Genomic DNA, 22,554 nt, shown 5'->3' on the forward strand with positions numbered 1-22,554 from the left:
AGTTCTCATATCCATGGGTGTCCACAGTGATCACTCCTTAGTTGGAGCGTAATAGCTGCACTGACTGAAGATCACACTAAAAAGCACACAGGGCACTACACCCTATGTGACCAGACCACGTCTAAAGAATGAAAAAAATACAGACATTATTGTGTGTTGTGCCAAACGAGCTGTGATGAGACGTCTTCGTTCAGCTTCCTCAGTTATTCAGTTGATTCATGGAGTTAAGGTGGCCGACGCGCTGTGAAAAAACCTTTGCATGCAGGACTGTCAGATACTCAAATTTAAAAGGTGCTGTTCACAAGTATACATGGTCCAAGATGTTGTCTTCAACAAGGCTTGGATTTAAAAACAAATATACAACAGATCATACTAACATGTTGAAAGTAAAATCACAAAGACTCACGAATCTAATCTCATTTTAACTCCAAATGATATTAAACATAAGAGATTCCTTTTGGAAAGGATGGATGGGTGTGTGCTCTAGAGAAGGAATCAAACTTCCTGTCAGCAGTTAAAAATCCCACATGCATGATATTATCAGGCTCCATTTACACCTATGCCGTGAATATTGGTGAAAGCACCGTTAATGGTATGTAGAGGTTTTAAAGAAAACTGTGCTGCCATCCTGACAAGTCTGAGTGTCAGACGATAACAAACACATTGTGCATGTATCCCAACAGCACGAGTGTGGATGTGGATTTAAAAAAGGAAAAGAAAGAATAAAGGAGACCTTACCAGGCAAACTTTATTAATCCACAGCAGTAAACAGTGCCTTTCTACTGTCAGTACTAAACTACCTCTGGTACTTCCACTCACACCTAGAAAACCAGATAACTTGAATTATATATTAACAAATACCGACATTAGAAACTTAAATAATATCATACAAAGTCTATTCTGAATCATTCCTGCAGAGGGAGCTGTGCCCCTGCGTTCTTCCTTTCAATAAGCACAGGCTTGGGTAAATATCTGCTGTTGGACATGCCAGGTTTCATACAAACACAGTCTGCATCTTCCATCAGAGTAAAACTGCAAAGTGAATCGAAGTCCAACTGGAGCGTCCGGCTCGTTTATCGTGCTGGTTCAACTGCAGGAGCGCACGCACACACACGCACACACACGCACGCACGCACACACGCGCGCACACACACGCACACACACGCACACAGTGCTGTTAGTTTGGATGAACCTTACAATAATTCAAGAAACAAAAGAAGACTTGGTGTACGAGGAGATGTCTATCTCTTCCGGCAGCTCGCCGATGTTCACCTCGAAGCGGTCCTGGACATCGTTGAGCGTGCGGGCGTCACCTTCATCAGACACAAATGTGATGGCCAGGCCTTTCGTTCCAAACCTGCCTGCTCGAGCAACCTACACCAAGACACCAGTGCAGCTGACCACATTACTCAGTCAGGATCACAGACTACAGCACAGTAGGGCAAACTAATCACAGTACAGGATAAGTATAAGACAATATAGTATGGCTTTGATAGAAGCCCTCTCCGTGTTCTTCTGGCATAGGTTAATGTTAGTGAATAAATGCTGTCCCAGAGTATTTGATCTGCCTTTTCTCTTCCGTACCCGTGTTTGTCCTATGAAGTCCTCTTTCAACAGAAGACTTCCTTCCAGCCTGGGTGCAGGACAGAGACCCTCCTTGCCACTCTTGGGATAAGCTACTACCTGCTCAGCTGATTATAACATTAATAAATGCCTCACACCTGTGTCTATCTAATAAAGAGCTCAGATTTCTCAGCATCTCCTTAAATATGTATTTGTACATCATCCAATAAGTCACAAATATGACCTTGTGCAGCTTTCACATATATTTCTATTACTCTTTTAGCCTGTCAGGTGAACAACACATGGATAGTCTCACCCTGTGAAGGTAAGTGTCAGAGTCTTCTGGCATGTCATAATTGAAGGCAATATTGACTCTCTCAATGTCCATCCCTCGTCCAAACAGGTTGGTGGCCACCAGGATTCGCCTCTGGAAGTCCTTGAACTGCTGGTAGCGAGACAAACTACAGAGGACAATAAGTGAAGCTTAGTCTGTGTGTCACATATCCTCACATTGAAAGTTTCATTATGTGTGTATTGGGCTGCTGAGTTGATCAACATCCTCACAGTACTGTGCAAATGTCCCCACTCATGTCTTTACATTTTTTTCTCCCAATGACACAGACCTTCTTGGAATTTTTGAAGTGGTCTTGAGTAACAGCTCTCCAGCTTCCTGAAAGACTTTCAAAGTTTTTCTTGGACATCAGCTTTTTTTGAGTGTATTTATGGGATTTTTGGTCACCGACATCAGTCAGACACTGATGCTGGATGAGAAGGACTGGCTCGTAGTCTCCACTTTAATTTATCCCACAGGTGTTTGTGACAGGGTGTGGTTTCTGGCTCAGCTGCAGGGGAGGGGTGGAGCAGTGCTTGGAGGAGGCTGAAGGCCACAGCTGTTCCTCATTGTTCCACCTTGTCTTTCCCTATTTAAGTAGCACGCTAAGTCCATGGGTGTAGAGAGTGGAAGGCGCAGAGACAGAGGAGCAGCTGAGTGTACAGTCATGTGTTCTGTCAGGCAGAGCTAAGAACTCTGTGCAGGCCAGTCAAGTTCTTCCACATCAAAGCTGCTTATTTATATGGAGCTTGCTTTGTGGACTTGTTGATTATCTGACAGGAGGACCACAACGTGCGTCTTCAACATTGTGTGTCTGACAAGGTGATCGGCAACACGGGCACCACAAGGGACTGTCCTCTCCCCTTTCCTCTTCACCATCTACACCACAGACCTTTTACTTTTAGATGATCCTGCAGTGGTTGGATGCATCAGTGAGGGTGATGAGTGTTGGGCTGTGGTCGAGCAGAATCATCTGCAACTCAGCGTAGCAAAGACCAACCGATTTAGGAGGACCGGGAAACCTGTGACCCCTGTTTCAATCCAGGGGGTCGATGTGCAGGACTATAAATACCTCAGAGTACACCTGATAATAAATTGTAGTGGGTTAAAAACACCACTGCACTCTACAGGAAGGGCCAGAGTCGTCTCTGAGGTCTTCAACATCTGTCGGACAACACACAGGTGTTTCTATGAGTCTGTTGTGGACAGTGCTATCCTCTGTGCTGTTGCTTGCTGGGACAGCAGGTTGAGGGTTTCAGATGCCAACAGACATCCTGTCACTCGTACAGTTTCCTCAAATTTTTGTGAAGGACCCAATGCACACTATGCTAATATTTGTGGTCATCAATATGTATGGAAAGGATCAGGAGGTCCAACAGTGAGTGTCTACAGCCATCGGTAAAACAAGGTAGGGTGGGTGATGTTGTGGGGATGGAGCTAGACTTTAATAAGGTGGTGTCTGAGAGGCGGATATTGTCCAAGGTCAGGACAATGCTGGACCTCCCACCCACTCATGATGAGCTGGTCAGTCACTGAGAGACTAAGATTACCCATAATGCACCACTAAAGGACACAGGAAGTCATTCCTGTCTGTGGATATCACTCTCCATCTAATGCACATCCTCTACAGTGAAAATAACAAAATTAAGTTTTACAGTAAAATGTCAGTTATATATATTTAATCTCTGTAATATTCTGGATATTTACAATTGAGTTATTTTATAATGGAGCTAAATCATGATAGTAAATGGTAAATGGACTGGTTCTTATAGAGCGCCTTTCTAGTCTGAGCGCTTTACACAACTTGCCTCATTCACACAAGCATTTTCTTCGATGCTGTTTCTATGTAAGTGCTTTCTTGCACACTGCCAATGCACTAAAACATACCTGGATATAAAAAACACACACGGGACAGTCAGTCATGGCCTCCCCAAACCTTTGAATGTCCTTTGGGAAGCCTGGAGAACTGCTCCTGAGTACTCATAAAGGAAGCTGTCTCAGAGAGATCAGACTGTGTTGAAGAATACCGGATTCTGGCTTTTAATCTTGTCAGACCTGTACAGACTGTGTTTTAATGTACTATATTTCCTTTTACGGTATGTTTGCATGTTTCAATATATGACAGCACCATTGTCTTAACAATGGTTGGCTCAAGACTTTTGCACAGCACTGCATCTTAGAGCACACAACACCATAAGAACTAATGCTTTACCTAATATAAAGAATGACCTCACTTACCAGTAAAAGTTATGTTTGCGATGGTATAATCATCACAACGCATTAATTTAACAAAATAAAAGCGTCTGAGAGTGAAAAAAATAAAAGCCTCCTGCTTCCTTCTTCATAATATTATTATATAGTAGAAAGCATAAAGATGTGGGGTCCTTACTTTACAAAATAAAGTACCAACTGTTGTTGTGATTTGGTGCTATATAAATAAAACTGAATCAAATTGGCCACAAGAAAGAGACTGCAGCTGCATGGAGCTAAGCTCACTGTCAGCTGATTACATTTGAGCCATTTCCTAAAGGTTCACACTGAGCTTGCTATCCTCTGCCAAAAGAACAAGTAGAGTGAACACAACATGGCAGTTCAGTGTTGTCTGGAGTAATAAAATAGTAACAAACATTTATGGCGTCACCGCTCTCAGTTACCGTTCCACCTGAGGCATCCCTCGATGGATGGCAATCGCTGGAAAGTTCTGCTCCACAAGCAGCTGAGCCAGAGCTACACAACGCTGGACGGACTTCACAAAGATCACCACCTGAGCAGCACAGCGACACAATCACTCAGCTACAGTGGACATTAAGTCCTGTCGGCTTCCTGTGTGTGTCTGTTTCACTGTGTGCGCCCCTCGTCTGCACTTGGAGACAATCGATCATTAACAGCTATTTATTACTTTACTCTAAGTAGAATCAAAAAGTTTTCATGTAGAACAACACCAGGACAAAAGAGACAGAGAGAAACAGGACAGCACCGTCAGCCATGCTTTTTGACACTCACTAGCGCTCGACTTGTTTCTTTGTTCAGTGACAAGCTCGCAAACTGCACAAGCAGAACCTGTTGGATTAGCAGTTATGACACTGCTGTCCTGTTGGTTTCCTCCACGTTCTGTTAACTCTGCTGCTGACATGGTAACGACAGAACTCCAGTGAACTGCTGGCCCTGTTGTCAAATATACATGATTCAGGTATTAAAGTCTGTACTGGGCTGATATCTAACAAATACTGGGTGGGCGCACCCCTCACTCTGGTGGACCCTCACATACTCACATGAGCAAAGTATATTGTTTCCCTCACTCCCTCACACTGAAGCATAGTAAGGCCTTTAAGAGGACCATTATACTTTTCTGTCTGTACACACACATACTGTACATATCTTATTAAGTATTTCTTTAACTAAATGTGAGGAGATGTCCTCTGGCACACAGCCTAACCCTAACCCTTCTTTCTGAGAGGTGTAGCCAATCAGAAGAAGAATAGAGCCTGGTTTCAGGAAGTTGATGAGCTGAGGGGTTGCACACAAGTAGCATAAATAACATTTATTTTGATCTTTGAAATAACTAATGCTTCTCTAGCAGGATCTGCAAGTGTGTCCCACAGTAACATGCTTGTAAGACATGAACATAAAACGCAGCAATCTAATTCCCATCAACAGAAAAGCAAACAGACAAAACAAAAATGTCCACAGGGGGGTTACACTGTGGGGAAAGTATGGTGTGGGTACCTGATTGAACTCTAGTGCATCCAGGAGATCGAAGAGCTTTCTGTTTTTCTCATTATCCTTCAGCTTGACGTAGTACTGCTGCAGCCCATGCAGAGTTAGCTTGGTTTCGTCATCTACAAAGATTTCCATCGGCTGGACCGGCAGGAGTTTGAAAGGGAGGTTGGCAAGATTCAGGGAAGAGCACACAAAGAGAACACCAATCATAATACAGTGGAAGTGAAAAGGAAGCAGCGAGGAGACGGAGGGAAGGCTTTGGTATAGGTAACACACACACACAGTTGTGTTTTCATATCTCTGTGGGGACATCTTATTGACATAATGCTTTCCCTAGCCCCTTACCCTAACCATCAAAGATGAATGCCTGACCCTCAGCCTACACCTAACCATGACCTAACTGTGACCCTCACACTAAAACAAGATTTTGAGCCTCGAAAATCCCTTCAAATTTGTGGGGACGGGAACTTTGTCCCTATAAGAGCTGTTAGTCCCCACAAGTATAGTAAAACTCCACTTTTTGGTCCCCAGAAAGATAAGTAAACACACACACTTCTTTCTTGTGACTTGGACTCATGGAGGCTGAACATCGACTTGGACTTTGTTACCCACTGTTCCAGCAGGCGAAGGAGTAGTGGAGGTGTGGAGGGAGCGGGAAGAGGCATGGCAGATGAAAGTGAAGAGGCGTATTTACATCTTGCATGAACTTTCTGCAGACTGGACGGATCTCTTTACTCAGGGTGGCGCTGAACATCATGACCTGCTTCTCGTGGGGAGTCATACGGAAAATCTCTTGGACATCTCTGCGCATGTCTAAGGAAGAGAGCATTATTTACAGCGTATTACAAACTCATCTAGATGCAGTGACTAAAGATTCAATAATGATGACTGAAGGCCCTTTCACATATGCACGCGCTGCACTCTGGAACCCATTTGTGTCTATTGTTTGTGCCACACAATAATGATTTCCCGCTGCACCGAGCAAAGCACAGCACATGCACACTTGTGACGTATTGTTGTGCGAGGAACAGAAACGAAGAGTACTGCTGCGCTGAGTTCAACCACATGATGAAGGAGAACATTCTGTACGTATCAGAGTTTGGTGAACTGTTTGCTGCAGGTTCTGCAGACCTCAGAGAGAAGCAGTGTTGTGGAAACAACACACTCTTCACCAGCTGGGATAGTTACAAAGTTTTCTTCTTTATGAACCAGCGATACATGTTTTTATCAACATTTGAACATAATAGGACACAAACTCCTCAGAGAAACACGTTTTGAAATGACAAGCAGTGAGTGCAGCGCACGGCCGATGTAAAAGGCCCTTCAAAAGAAAACATTTTTGCTTCACTTCGTACCAAATGAATTGTCAAAAACACCAAGAAATCTATGACATCACATTTGAAACAATTAATTCCTAAAGTTTTTGTACAGTATTGAACAATCATATCACCCAACATCTAAAACTGTTGTTACACTGAGAAAAATAAACCCTAAGAGCTGCTAAGTCTACGTAGGTTCTCGGTCATCCAGGTCATAGTAATCTAAGGAGCTATTAAACACATATGTAAGACTGCTTTCTTCCATGTGTGCAACATCTCTAAAGTTAGAAATATCCTGTCTCAGAGTGACGCTGAAAAACTAGTTCATGCATTTATTACTTCCAGGCTGGACGACTGTAATTCATTATTATCAGGAAGTCCTAAAAACTCCCTGAAAAGCCTTCAGCTGATCCAAAATGCTGCAGCAAGAGTCCTGACAGGGACTAGAAAGAGAGAGCAGATTTCTCCTGTTTTGGCTTCCTGTTAAATCCAGAATTCAAAATCCTGCTCCTCACATACAAGGTCTTAAATAATCAGGCCCCATCTTATCTTAATGACCTTGTAGTACCATATCACCCTATTAGAGCACTTCGCTCTCGCTCTGCAGGCCTACTTGTTGTTCCTAGAGTATTTAAAAGTAGAATGGGAGGCAGAGCCTTCAGTTTTCAGGCCCCTCTTCTGTGGAACCAGCTTCCAGTTTGGATTCAGGAGACAGACACTATCTCTACTTTTAAGATTAGGCTTCAAACTTTCCTTTTTGCTAAAGCATATAGTTAGGGCTATGGCTGAGCCATATTATACCGTTCATGGTATTACCGGTACAATGTTAGGCAACGATAAGAAAAGGAAATATCGCGATAGAATATGGGTAAAACGCGCATGCGCAGTTCCTTTGTTTTCATACGCACATGGCCGATTGTTGAGTGAAACGGATGAACCAGAATTGGTTTGTAAAAATGCTGCAACTTCAGTGATGTGGAACTGGTTTGGTGTTTGTCCCTCAGATACACAACAAAGCACATTTTTTTGTAGAACATGCAAGCGGGTCGTCGTTATTGCCGTATTTGTCGGACTAAGATGCTCGTAAATCTGGGAGTAATCTGGGTCCTAAACTTTGTCCGCGTCAGGTCCCAAAGTCAAACGAACACTGCTGCATCACTGAGAGTTAAAAACTGTCTAAATTCTTTCATCTTTAATAAAACGATCAGCGTTGCTGCTTTACCAGGTGTAACTATGAAGTTTAACTTCCAGGCATCCATGAAAACAGAATTTATGACAGTTAGAAGTTAGCAGGAAGTTAGCTCGCTAGTTACCTAAGCATGATATAGCATGTTCTGACTGAGAGATTTCTGAAACATTCAAACGTACAGCTCTGCTATCACTTCCAACATATATTAAGACAGGAAACTAAACAGCAGTGACGTTTGTAGGGTTACTGAAGTTGGGCTAGCTGGTATATAATGATGTGCTACGTGATCGCTAGCAACACAGCTATGTTAGCATAACAAACACAGTGAAGCTGGAGGATGAACGCTAACACTTTTGCACTCGATAAAAGTTAACGCGAAGGTTCCTGATAGTTAGAGACAAATGCAATCGCATGGCAGGATGCTGTAAACGGACCAAACTTCAGTCAGGAGAACAACTGAGATAATCCATCCACAATACGAGGTTAGTCATTAATATACTGCAACAACATGGGAATAGAGCAGCTGCCAGAGAATTCAACATTAATGAATCAATGGTACAGAAGTGGAGGAAGCAAGAAGAATGAGTTTAATAAAGTTTGATTTCTCTGACTGCTTTGTTTTGCTTAATGTGTCTTATAATCCCGTGCACCTTATGGTCTGAAAAATACACATTAGACTTTTTTTATTTGGCACACTGCAGTTTAATGTAGCAAAGCACCTCTTTTTAACTTCAGTGGATATTATACATGGTTATGCTCAGGATATGTCAGCCCATATGTCAGCAAATTTGCATTTGCACTGTTAAATTTGTATATAGCTTTAATGCACATAAAAAACAGCTGCTTGTTTAAGTGAAAATAAATGGATGGTTTTTTTGCACTAGTAAAGTTGTGGAGTTGTATTTTGTCTCGCAGTAACTATATCATCAGTTATATCGTTATCACAAATTTTCAAATATATATCGTGATAAATATTTTCGGCCATATCGCCCTGCTCTAGTTAGGGCTGGATCAGGTGACCCTGAATCCTCCCTTAGTTATGCTGCAATAGGTGTAGGCTGCTGGGGGATTCCCATGATGCACTGGGTGTTTCTTCTTCACTCACTATGTGTTAACAGACCTCTCTGCACTGAATCATCCTTGTTATTAACCTCTGTCTCTCTTCCACAGCATGTCTTTATCCTGTCTTCGTTCTCTCACCCCAACCAATCACAGCTGTCGGAGGTTTCTTCCTGTTAAAAGGGAGTTTTTCCTTCCCACTGTCGCCAAAGTGCTGCTCACAGGGGGTCATATGATTGTTGGGTTTTTCTCTGTATTTATTATTGTAGGGTCTACCTTACAATATAAAGCACCTTGAGGCGACTGTTGTTGTCATCTCATACTGTATATATAAAACTGAACTGAAAGCAACTGGATTTCTTTAAGTTTCTTGAAGACGTTTCACGTCTCATCCGAGAAGCTTCTTCAGTTATAAAACAAAATGGTGGAGATTCCCAGGTATTAATCCTTAGTGGAAGTTGTCCCTTAACCTCTTAAGGCCCGAACTCTTTCATGGCATGCATTTTTAATTTTTCTTTGCTATTTGGGCCCACCCGATGGATGTAAAAACAAAGAATTCCCAGATTTTTTTTTTTTATACCTGATTTTTGTTTCTGAGATAAATTAGATCCACATATGAGGACATTTGCTTTACATTTGGATAGAACAGTGGCAGTATAATGTCCTCGTAAGTGGATATCGGGCCCTTGTAAAACAAAATTTTGTATTTTGGTCTAGACAACCCAAAATGTGATGTCCACATATGTGGACGTCAGGTCCTAGGAGGTTAAGAAGGTTGTTGACCCACTATTGATCATGTCCCTCACCACACGTGCCATGGTGAGAAAAAAGGCGTGGATTATTATCGTCAGAGTTTTGATGCATGCTCAATCATCCAGGTAAGTAAATCCCAAAGGTTGATTCCGTTCACCTGGACATTTTGTGGGAGAAACGTTTCGTTACTCGTCCAAGTGACTTCTTCGGTCTCAGCTGACTGCAGGTTTCCAACCTTATAAACAGTACATTTACACAATGAGGGAAACTATTGGTGGGTGAACAATGGGCTGGGAGGTAATGACCATTAATCAAAGACCACTGATCAATGGCCATGAGTACCATTCACAGAGAGTTGGGGAATGGCTGCAATCACAGCATTGTAAGATGGTGACAGATGCACCCTTAGGCCCCTCCTCCATTCAGAGATGGTCTTTCCCTTTTCACGTAAATGGCCTCCTTGACTCCGCCCTCAAACCAGCGTTCCTCCCTGTCCAGGATGTTACATCCTCATCATTGAAACAGTGTCCACTGGCCTGTAGGTGTGCATAGACTGCAGAGTCCTGGCTTGACGAGGTGGCTCTGCTGTGTTGTAGCCAGAGGTTGTTTGGTTTCCCCGATGTATAAATCCTGGCAAACCTCCTGCACTTAACAGCGTACACTATGTTACTCTGTTTGTGTCGGGGGACACGATCCTTGGGGTGGACCAATTTTTGGCGCAGCGTGTTTTGAGGTTTAAAAGCCACAGAGACCCGGTGTTTAGAAAAAATGCGTCTCAGCTGCTCCGATACTCCTGACACGTACGGGATCACTACAGGTTTTCTCTTGGGCAGCGGTTGTCCTTCTCTCCTGGATCAGCTGGAGCTTTCTTTAGGAGCCAAAAGTCCAGCTGGGATAACCACACTTACTCAGGGCCTTCTTGATGTTCTTCTGCCTCCCTGGCTGCTGTGTCTGTGGGGATGGTGTTCGCTCTGTGTTGTAGCGTCCTGATGACGCCCAGTTTGTGCTCCAAATCACAGATGCCTCATTAAATTTTATTAGGGAAAGACTGATAGCCCTCAGTGTTTTATTAGATACCCTAGTGGTATCAATTTCACACCCCTATGTCGCTATGTCCTTGAGTTATCACTTCACAAATTTGCGTGTCCAGGCCGCCCGCCTCGCAGGGTTACGACAATAAAAGTAGCAGTTGTCATCAAAATAAAAGCAACAAAGTCATGCTGCATTTGTTTAGCTGCCCCCTCTGCCTCTACAAAGGTGGGAAGACGCTGGTGCCATGATCTTTCACAATCCTCCAAATTTATCTTTAACTGAGAAATTTGTTTCTTACGCTTTATTCTGTTTGTTGTCACACAAGCACAGCAGAGAAATCCACTGTGTACATTTAGATTTAGCTAGATATATGTCAGGGGTGCTCAATACGTCGATCGCGATCGACCAGTCGATCGCAAAGGTAGTATTGGTAGATCGCATGGCATTAAAAAAAATAGATGCCAGCCTATCATCCATCCCGTCACTTGATTGATACAGGGAAGCCAGTCAGATGACATCAGATTTTTTCTGACGCTTAGGTCGCTGCGCATGCGCAAACAGCGGCGCGAAGTGTAGTAAAACTGACAAGCTAGTCAGCGAGTTAACTCCAATTTTTAGCTCTCGGTTTTTTCTCTTAAACCTGGCCGTCAGCAGCTACTGTCCGGACTATGCATCCCTGGCTGATTCAATTCAGTGCAAGTCATCAGAGTAAACTCAGGTAACGACAAAAAATTTACATAGTTAATTGTGTTGTGAAATATTGGATATTGCAGTTATGCATGTATATACATTGTAGATATAAAGAATCCTCAATATATTTATAAATAAGTATATGTTTTGGATTTTTGTAGTGGGTAGATCATTTTGACTTGGTCATTTTATAAGTAGCTCACATGCGGAAAAAGTGTGAGCACCCCTGATATATGTCATGTATACGTTACTGTTTATTCTCACACCAATCACACCCGCAGTACAATAACTTCTACCACCAGCACCTTGGCCTCGAGTTGTCAGCTGTCAAACACTTTATTATCCTGGGAAAAGAAAAGATGGATACCTCATGATCCTTATAAAAATCACACATTACAGGAAAACCACAGACTCATATTTACTGCTGCAAGCTCCCCAAGGGAGGCAGGAAACCTTCACACAATATGAAAGGAAACTGGACTCCATACATAAAAACCACAAAGCTACCACAGTGAGACCACAAAGCTAATGAGACAGAGGTTGGTTTGAATGTTATCTTATCCTCTTCTTTGTTTCTTGGTTTTAAACACTGGCACATATTTGGATCTGATTTTGCTTTAAAAAGTGGGTTGTGCCACTTACCAAGCTGCTCGAGCATCTTGTCACACTCATCCAGGATGAAATGTTTGATGTGATGCAAATTGAGCGTCTTGCTGCGCGTCAGTGCCAGGATTCTGCCTGGTGTTCCCACCACAATATGAGGAGAGTTTTTCTTCAGCTCCTCTTCATCCTTCTTTATAGACAGCCCTCCAAAGAACACTGCCACCTGCAGGAAAACAAGCATACATCATACTGTTTGAGCTGGGAGAAACTGATGTATGAGTTCAAGCTGCTTTACCTTAACAGTGGGCATGTACTTTGAAAATCTCTCATATTCCTTGCTGATCTGAAACGCCAGCTCTCTGGTATGGCACATCACCAGGACAGAGACCTGCACATAAAAATGGCAAAGATTAAGATATAGTATCAACTTAATTCACTACGGGATGTATTTACTGCACTATGGTCCTTGAAAACACGATGCATCTGTAAATCTGAATGTACACTGTTCTTTTTTCCCTGCACACTACTGCAAGTCTTTCGTTCAAACTCAAACAGCCCACAACTCTTTACCAAGAGTTCTGCCAAGTGGATGGTAATAATTAAGAGTGACTCAAACATTTTTTCTCTCATCTGGATGTTAGCAGTTGGTCAGTCAAGAGTTGTGAAAAGCCCTAATCACAACATCATGGAGTCAACTGACTCTGTGACTGCCAGGTAAAAGTCGGCATTTTACACAAAAGACACAACGCAATATCCTGAGTTTGCTTTCAGATTTGTTTTTGAGCCTGTTTATCTAGATATGAAGGCTCCACAAGTACAGAACAAATGTGCTCATTAGCTAAAAATCAGCTGTAAGTAGAATCTAAAATGAAAATAAATGCAGAAAAGCAATTAAATGACAGTTGTTACAATATAATAAAACACCTTTTAGCTCTGTCCTGGCTGCTACACCTCACCTGACCGGTGATGGGCTCTAGCTGCTGCAGGGTGGCAAGAACAAACACTGCTGTCTTCCCCATCCCAGACTTGGCCTGACAGAGCACATCCATACCCAGGATTGCCTGAGGGATGCATTCATGCTGAACTGGAAGGAGAACACATGAGCAGGAGAATTTCAGCTCATTCAGGATGCAGCAACCAGAAACCAGTACTCAAGCCATTTCTTTCACTCCCAGTTCAATGCAAAGTTACCTTTAAAATCCTTTAATTATTTCACAAAACTCTCTGTGGTTTGCCCTCCAGTATACTTTCTCAGGGTCTTTCAGAGTCAGAACTCTCAGGTCATCACATGCACATCTCTGAACTGTTCCCAGACTTAGGTCTACGGGTGCTTTCAGCATCTGTGGTCCTGTTCTTTGGAGCAAGCTGCCTGCTGACCTGAGGTAGGTTACAGTGGTTTGCGAAAGTATTGGGCCCCCTTGAACTTTCCCACATTTTGTCACATTACAGCCACAAACATGAATCAATGTTATTGGACTTCCAGGTGAAAGACCAACACAAAGTGGTGCACACATGAGAAGTGGAACGAAAGTCAGACATGATTCCAAACATTTGTTACAAATAAATAACTGCAAAGTGGGGTGTGCGTAATTATTCAGCCCCTGAGTCGATACAATAAATAAATAAATACTAAATACTTTGTAGAACCAGCTTTTGCTGCAGTTCCAGCTGCCAGTCTTTTAGGGTCTGTCTCTACCAGCTTTGCACATCTACAGACTGAAATCTTTGCTCATTCTTCTTTGAAACAGCTCCAGCTCAGTCAGATTAGATGGGCAGCGTTTGTGAACAGCAGTTTTCAGATCTTGCCACAGAGTCTTGATTGGATTTAGATCTGGACTTTGACTGGGCCATTCTAACACATGGATATGTTTTGTTTTAAACCATGGCATTGTTGCCCTGGCTTTATGTTCAGGGTCGTTGTCCTGCTGGAAGGTGAACCTCCGCCCCAGTCTCAAGTCTTTTGCAGACTCCAAGAGGTTTTCTTCTAAGACTGTCCTGTATTTGGCTCCATCCATCTTCCCACCAACTCTGACCAGCTTCCCTGTCCCTGCTGAAGAGAAGCACCCCCCCCCCCCCCCCCCCAGAGCATGATGCTGCCACCACCATATCTGACAGTGGGGATGGTGTGTTCAGAGTGATGTGCAGAGTTAGTTTTCACACACAGCGTTTTGCATTTTGGTCTCATCTGAGCAGAGCAGCTTCTTCCACATGTTTGCTGTGTCCCCCACATGGCTTGTGGCAAACTGCAAACGGGACTTCTTATGGTTTTCTGTTAACAGTGGCTTTCTTCTTGCCACTCTTCCATGAAGGCCAACTTTGTGCAGTGCACCACTAATAGTTGTCCTGTGGACAGATTCCCCCACCTGAGCTGTAGATCTCTGCAGCTCGTCCAGAGTCACCATGGGCCTCTTGGCTGCATTTCTGATCAGCGCTCTCCTTGTTCGGCCTGTGAGTTTAGGTGGACGGCCTTGTCTTGGTAGGTTTACAGTTGTGCTGTACTCCTTCCATTTCTGAATGATGGCTTGAACAGTGCTCCGTGGGATGTTCAAGGCTTGGGAAATCTTTTTGTAGCCTAAGCCTGCTTTAAATTTCTCAATAACTTTATCCCTGACCAGTCTGGTGTCTAAATCCAATCGAGAATCTGTGGCAAGATCTGAAAACTGCTGTTCACAAACGCTGTCCAGCTAATCTGGCTGAGCTGGAGCTGTTTCAAAGAAGAATGGGCAAAGATTCAGTCTGTAGATGTGCACAGCTGGTAGAGACAGACCCCAAAAGACTGGCAGCTGGAACTGCAGCAAAAGCTGGTTCTACAAAGTATTGACTCAGGGGCTGAATAATTACGCACACCCCACTTTGCAGTTATTTATTTGTAAAACATGTTTGGAATCATGTCTGATTTTCGTTCCACTTCTCACGTGTGCACCACTTTGTGTTGGTCTTTCACCTGGAAGTCCAATAACATTGATTCATGTTTGTGGCTGTAATGTGACAAAATGTGGGAAAGTTCAAGGGGGCCCAATACTTTTGAAAGCCACTGTATATGTATGCCTACGTTCAAAAACAGGCTTAAAACCTTTTTATTCTGACTGACCTACAATGAGACTCAAAATGTGGTTTTAGTGTCAGGGTTACAATTAGGATGTAGTTAGGCATTCATTTGTCATGATTAGGGTAAGGAGCTAGGGAAAGCTCCATGCACTTGTGTCTTCACGTATTGATTATTGTAACGCTCTTCTTTCTGGGCTATCAAAGAAAAGTTTCAGAGGTCTACAGATGGTGCAAAATGCAGCTGCTTGCATTTTAACAAGAACTGGGAAATTTGAGCACATTACCCTGTGCTGAGATCTCTTCATATGTTTTTTGTTGTTGTTTTTTTGCACCATTTCCAAGCACTTTGTTCTCCAATGTGTGCCTTAGTCTTGTTTTGTACATATTCCTCTAGACTGTACATATGGCTATGTTTGCCATTTATTCCTGCTCTCTATTTACATTTTATTCCAGCACAGCTGGTGTGGAGCGCCTATACATTTGTTGTACAATGAATGGCTATTCTATTTAGCTGTTTTCACTGTAGGTTTACAATGATTTAGATTGTAAACTGTGGTGGGGCGTGGCCTGCGGTGCCGTGCGGATGCACCCTGCCGTGCCACATCCTGGGTTTCGGCACCAGTGTGGTGGAATTAAGGCACGGCGGTACCGCAGATCTGTGTTTTGAGCCATTTTTATTCAACATTTGTCAAACCACCACAACCCCACCAACCCCTGAGTCCCCATGTTTTAACATGGCGGGCTTGACTGTGGATGCCGTGCAGGTGCATCCGCACAGCACCGCAGTCCACGCCCCACCACATAAACCTACACAGATTTTCATGCTTTTATCTTCTGTGTTCAGCACATCGAGTTTGAGCATAATGAAATGTGTTATGTAACTAAAATTACCATTGCCAACACACCAACCCACCACAGCTCTGTAAAAGGAGGAACTAATCTTTATCAGACGCTTCAAATACAGAGAGAAGATAAAAAAGTGAATAAAATCAGCAGCGGTTGTACCAGTTCCCAATTTTCCTCCTGGCACCAGTTACTCACCCTCAGACGGATGTTCAAACCCACAATCCACTATGGCTCTCAGCAGTTCAGGTTTCAGTAGAAAGTCTCTGAATCCAGAGGAGTGAATGGACACATAGGAGCCCTTCACCCCTTCCTTCCTTATCGACATGTCACTTGCACCTCCAACATCTCCAACATCTCCAACCCCTCCGGCCTCCACCTCATCATCTTCATAGTCCAACAGCTCGTTATCTACGTCGTTTTCTGTCATCCTGACCCTGCTGCGAAACAAGAAAAACAAATAATGTGTATGAAACTTCAGGAACAAAGAGCTTTTAAACTTTTGCAGTGCTAGAAGGTTCAACATGGCCAAAAATTATTGGAGTCAGCATGTGTGCAAATAAGAGCCAGCAGCTTAGACTTCAGAAGGTTGGGCTTGTTTTACTCCTGGTTCGGAGACGTCAGTCAGAGCAGATGTCCTTAATCTAGCTATCTCAAGCTCATGCTCTGAGTGCAGCAGCCCAATCCCACCTCCCAAAGTCAAATCCTAATCAACTTCAGCTGCCACGATTACGTCGACTATCAAAATCATCGACGACTAATTTAACGCGTTATTTAAAGCTTTGCAAGATCCCAAAAGACACAGGAATAAGTAGTAGGATTTAAGAGTGTAATAACGGACTGAAACAGAAGATGGTAGCACTGCATGCACAAGGATGCCAGCTGCCGTTAAACCCCAAAGAAGAAGAAGCTGTGTCCAAATTCAGGGGGAGCATCCTTCGGAGGCCGCATTTGTGAAGGCTTTCCAAATACAAAGACTTCTGCAAATGCAGAGGGGAGGAGCTCTGCTGTCTCCAAACTGTGGAGTAGAGCGGATAGCTGTGTACATATATACATATACATACATATATATATATACACATACACATACATATATATATATATATATATATATACACACACACACACATACATATATATATATATATATGTATGTGTGTGTATATATATATATATATATATATATATATATATATGTGTGTGTATATATATATATATATATATATATATATATATATATATATATATATATATATATATATATACACACACATACATATATATATATATATATGTATGTGTGTGTATATATATATATATATATATATATATATATATATATATATATATATATGTATGTGTGTGTATATATATATATATATATATATATATATATATATATATATATATATATATATATATATATATACATACACACACAGTTCGATATTTTTTCGATACAAAAAAAATGTTCAAGCATTTTTAATTTGTCATTTATTAAAATTATAAATATATATTTTAACTCAAAAGTAGTTTTTAAATTTAACCCTAACCCTTGTGCGTGTTTTTTATTTTGACAGCGAATGCGCACCTGCGGACCACTTATGTGCAGCCCTGGTTATTTAGCTCGTCATATTGCAGCCACAGAAATTATTTTGTCCATGAAACCATAAAGCTGCACTTTCTTTTTGCCTTATAGTCTGATTTGTCATAACTTCTCCGTTTTGTGGTAAGCTTTTCTTTGGCTGTCACTTCTTCACCCTGACCTGTCTTATTTGGCTCAGCAGAACTAAAATGCTTTTACACACTCACTCACATAAGCTCAGCGATTCTCTGCGCGATCAACCTCTCACATGTTTAAGCTGCGGGAGATTTCACTTGTCATGTTTGCATAGTAAGCTAACGATTAATAAGACAATGTCAGAGGAATTGGTGCACAAATTATCATCACTCACAGATCAGTGCTGTCGCTCTCTATACACAGTTTGCGCGATTGCAAAGTGAAAGCAAAAAAACAAGCGCAAATTCAAACGCGATTTCAATATGTCACATATTGACAGTGGCTCACCGATGCCAATGACATAATTACCCAGCTACATTTCTGAAAGAATGCAAAAGCATTGACATATATTTTTCCTTCCTACAATAGCCCGACGGGCAGGGAAGAGATAGATTTTGGTAGCCCGACTGAAAAAATCGCTAGCTCCGGGACGTCGGGCTAGCGATATTGCGAGCCCTGTATCTGATTGAGGAATCACTCATCTTTGGAAAAGAGAGTTTATTACAGAGAAATGTCTCTTTCCAAAATAAAAGCTATACTATCCGCTTCTTCTGGGCTATATTCTCAGCAGCATATTAAACATATCAGGTCCCCATAAGGAAAATCATGTGCTAACAGCGGTCTAAATGACTCGGCTAAAGTTAGTAGCATGCTTGTTGTTTTTGTCTTTGCACTAGGATGATGTCGGTGTAAATGTGCAGTCATATTCGTTGCGTTCCCACTAGTGCTTTCAGGTTAACCTCGTTGAAATGACCTTAACGCCACAACACGGCAAATCTCCGTTAACGAGCTACCGCCGATCGCTCCGTGCATGGGGCTAGACGGCCAACACGTTAATGAGCTAACTGCGCTAACACACTAGTTCACACCAATGTAATTGAGCATTGCATGGCACATCCAACATACTGTTTTACTTTAGTCCATGACTCGCTTACCTTCAGGGTCATACGTCACATGAAAACCAAAATAATTCCAAACGCCAGATCTGAATGAGAGTGGGGGAGGTCCATGTTAAAAGGAGAGCTTAACTTCTGTCTCGCTAGCTTGCCCTGTGCTCTTCCTTCTGACTATGCTGTCTGTGTTGAGCGCTCAGTGGATCTGCGCTCGACAGTGCAGCCTAGGCGGAGTAGTCGAACGCAGATTCACTGAGCGTTCAACACAGACAGCATCGTCAGAAGGAAAGTTGATAAAATAAATTACAAATGTTGTATTGTTCGACACATATGCGTACCGAACCGAAAGCACTGTATCGAACGGTTCAATATCGATACGAATATCGTTGCACCCCTAATATATATATATATATATATATATATATATATATACACACACACACACATATCACTGACTTTCAGCTTGTTGTGTTTGTGGATATATGACTGACTTTAATTATTAAACATTCGCACATAAATAAGTGACGTCATATTCAGCACTTTTGACAGTTCACTCTTCGGCCGCTCCATCTTATTAGGGAAAGTCCACATACATAAATGTAAATTTCAAAACTCAACCCCATCATTTAATTTGTTTTTGATTGAAACTGAATATTACTTAAACTCTCTTAAACTTCCAATAAAAAAGGTTTATCATTGATTGAAGTTCATTCAGAAATGTTTAACGAATGAGCTGTCACAACTTTCAAGTACAAAGTTGTTATGAAGTCTGTCACATTCCCCCCTTTTTTTCTTTTTTATCCTTTATTTAATTATCCTTCTTATTTCATTGTACTGTATATTGTTACTCTTATTTGCCTTGTATGTCTACTGTACAAACTGAACTGGAATGACTGACTGTTCGCTTTATAAGTTCAATAAAGTTTGGAAACAAAAAAAACCTCTTCGGCCGCTCCCTTCTGCCGTATTTTGCGGCAAAATTATCCACACCCACTGCCGCGCTATGAATTGTGGGATATATGGGACCACGAAGTGTGCACCGGACCACGCTTGATATTTGGGGAAATCGACGGCGCATTTGGAGTATGCATTTGAAGTACACTTCGAATTGGGACAGCCGTCGTCGCGTGGCGGTGACGTAACCGCACTTGAAATGCGTACTTCAAGCGTGCAGACCCTGAATTGGGACACAGCCGATGTGATGGGTTATCCTTGATGGAGATGAGTGTGACCTCTGACCCTCACTGACTCAAACACCTCCAAATTCTGACCAAAGATGCTTCCAGGCTTTTGGATTAGTGTTTAAATCTTGCTGGCAGTGATGCTGCCCCTTCAGCAGACAGCAGCAGAATAGATGCACTCTCTACCACAGGATGTTAGAAGATCTCCAGCATCTTGCTGCACACATTAAAGGATCTGAGCTTCCTTAGAAAGTAGAGTCAGCTCATCCCCTTCTTGTACACAGCATCACCGTTGGGCCTTCAGTCCAATCTGTCATTCAGGTGACTGTGGTAACCCTGTATTACTAACCACCACATCAGACAGGTTGGCCCACAGCCGTACAAACTGAGGCCTCTCAGACAGATAGTGAGGAATACAAGATACAGCAGAATGGATCCATCCTGGGTTGTATCCGCAGCTCATGGTGTTGCTGTAGTAATGGCCTGGAGGATAATTTCTTGGCATGGTTTGTGGCCCTTAGTATCAAATGAGCATTGCTTAAATGCCACAGCCTGCCTGAGTACTGTTGGTGACCATGTCCACCCCTTTGGGGGATAGCACACCATGTCACAAAGCTCAGATAATCTGAGACTGGTTTTTTGAACATGACAATGAGTTCACTGTACTTAAACGGCCTCCACAATCACCAGATGTCAATCCAATTGAGCACCTTTGGGAGATGGTGACAAATCTGCAGGAACTGTGTGATGTTATGATGTCCACATGGGCCACAGTCTCTGAGGAAATGTTTTCAGCATCTCGTTGAATTGTTGGTACAAAGAATTCAATCAGTACTAACAAAGTGTACAAAGGTTACAAAGTGTTTTGAGTGAAAGCAGAATACTGGTACTGTCACACTGGTGCCTATCCCAGCTGTCTTAGGGCAAGAGGCAGGGTACACCCTGGACAGGTCGCCAGTCTGTCACAGGGCTAACACATAGACACAGATAACCAATCACACTCACGGGAAATTTAGAGTTTCCAGTTAACCTAACCCCACTAACTGCATGTCTTTGGATTGTGGGAGGAAGCCGGGGTACTCAGAGAAAACTCACGCAAACACGGGGAGAACATGCAAACTCCACACAGAAAGACCTCGGCCTGATGGTGGAACTGAACTCAGGACCTTCTTGCTGTGAGGCAACAGTGCTAACAACTGTGCCACCCTGCAAAATTTATTTATATTGCATAGATGAGCAAACATGAGCACATTACCCCTGTTCTTGCCTCCTTACACTGGTTGCCTGTCCATTTTAGAATTCATTTTAAAATTTTATTGCTTGCTTTTAAAGTCTTAAATGGCCTGGCTCCTTCTTACCTGTCAGACCTTTTACACCAATACACTCCACAAAGGTCTCTCAGATCATCTGACCAGTCACTCCTTGCTGTCCCCATGTCGAGACTGAGACACCGAGGGGACCGAGCTTTCGCTGTTGTGGCCCCCAAACTATGGAACAAACTGCCCCTCCATATTAGGCTGGCCTCAACACTTGAAATGTTTAAATCACTTTTAAAAAACACACTTTTTTTCAAAGGCTTTCTAGGAGTATTATCAGAGTCAGTTTGTAGTCAGTTTTTAGTCAGCTGTTGGTCATTCTTAATCTTTTTACTTTGTTAATCTTATTCATATTGTTTATTCTACTCATGTTTTGATATTTAATATATACACTGATTTATTTTTATCTTCTTTTTCAATTATATATTTATTTTGTTTATTGATTTCATTGTATGCTTAATGTATGGTTTTTAACTGCTATCTCTGTTTTATTATTGGAAAGCACTTTGGTCAACTTTGTTGTTTTTAAAGTGCTATATAAATAAAGTTGGATTGGATAAATGCCAGAATAGAGGTGAGTGTCTAACATGAGGCACCAACTTTTACAGCAGGCTAGAATTTCTATAAGGACTCCAGTGATGTCCACCACCTCAGTTTGAAGACATGAATCAGTCCACTGTGCTAAAAATCAATTGCCTGGTTTCATTTTGAAGGAATATTCCGGAACTTTTATTTTTATTGTCGCTGAATATTAAATAGCTATAACCACACACGCAGTTATGGTTTGACTTTTGAAAGTTCAAATCCAGCAATACTGATGTCTTTAAGATTTCTTCATCACACTGCAGATCATTACCGACATGAAACTACGGACGCCATAAAACTGGGACCATCCCTGATCTCTGTTATTTACTCGAGCTCGTCTGATATTATGGCAGCTCACGTAAACACAGCGCACATGAGTGGCCGTTTTAGCAATAACCGTAAAAGCAAATCCCAAGTATTCTAAACAGCTAGCTGTCATTAGCTCAGCGGCTAACAAACAACTCATCACATCTCACTGGAACATCTCACGGCTCAACATTAAACTTCAGAGAGGTGACAGTCATGTTGCCGCAGGTACTGATAACGTGCACTGCCTACAGTTCTTTTAATAATCGACATACCTTCACTACGAGAGAGATAAGTCAACGTCTGTTTAAAGTAAAGCGCGATTGTTAGCGCGTCACAATGA

General features: G+C 42.3%; 1 protein-coding gene across 5 annotated transcripts; it reads right to left on the reverse strand.

Moving 5' to 3' along the window:
* Nucleotides 1-33: 33 nt before the first annotated feature.
* Nucleotides 34-22,549, reverse strand: ddx39b (DEAD (Asp-Glu-Ala-Asp) box polypeptide 39B). Of its 5 annotated transcripts, XM_026156506.1 has the most exons (11): nt 21,363-22,476; nt 16,349-16,590; nt 13,216-13,343; nt 12,555-12,647; nt 12,299-12,482; nt 6,309-6,427; nt 5,621-5,752; nt 4,549-4,658; nt 1,880-2,024; nt 1,273-1,374; nt 34-1,090 (listed from the first exon to the last, which is right to left on the reverse strand). In XM_026156506.1, the coding sequence occupies exons 1-11, from the start codon at nt 21,437-21,439 to the stop codon at nt 1,022-1,024; spliced, it is 1,401 nt and encodes a 466-aa protein (XP_026012291.1). In that variant the 5' UTR covers nt 21,440-22,476; the 3' UTR covers nt 34-1,021. The 5 variants fall into 5 exon arrangements, 4 of the variants coding, with proteins under 4 accessions (XP_026012291.1, XP_026012292.1, XP_026012293.1 ...); XM_026156507.1 differs by lacking the exon at nt 21,363-22,476 and adding an exon at nt 22,487-22,549 and having other exon boundaries at nt 1,026-1,374; XM_026156508.1 differs by lacking the exon at nt 21,363-22,476 and adding an exon at nt 22,487-22,545 and having other exon boundaries at nt 1,026-1,374; nt 16,349-16,587.
* Between the last annotated feature and the right edge of the window lie 5 nt (nt 22,550-22,554).

This window comes from Astatotilapia calliptera, chromosome 22, assembly GCF_900246225.1.
Source record: "Astatotilapia calliptera chromosome 22, fAstCal1.2, whole genome shotgun sequence".
Lineage (NCBI taxonomy): Eukaryota > Metazoa > Chordata > Actinopteri > Cichliformes > Cichlidae > Astatotilapia > Astatotilapia calliptera.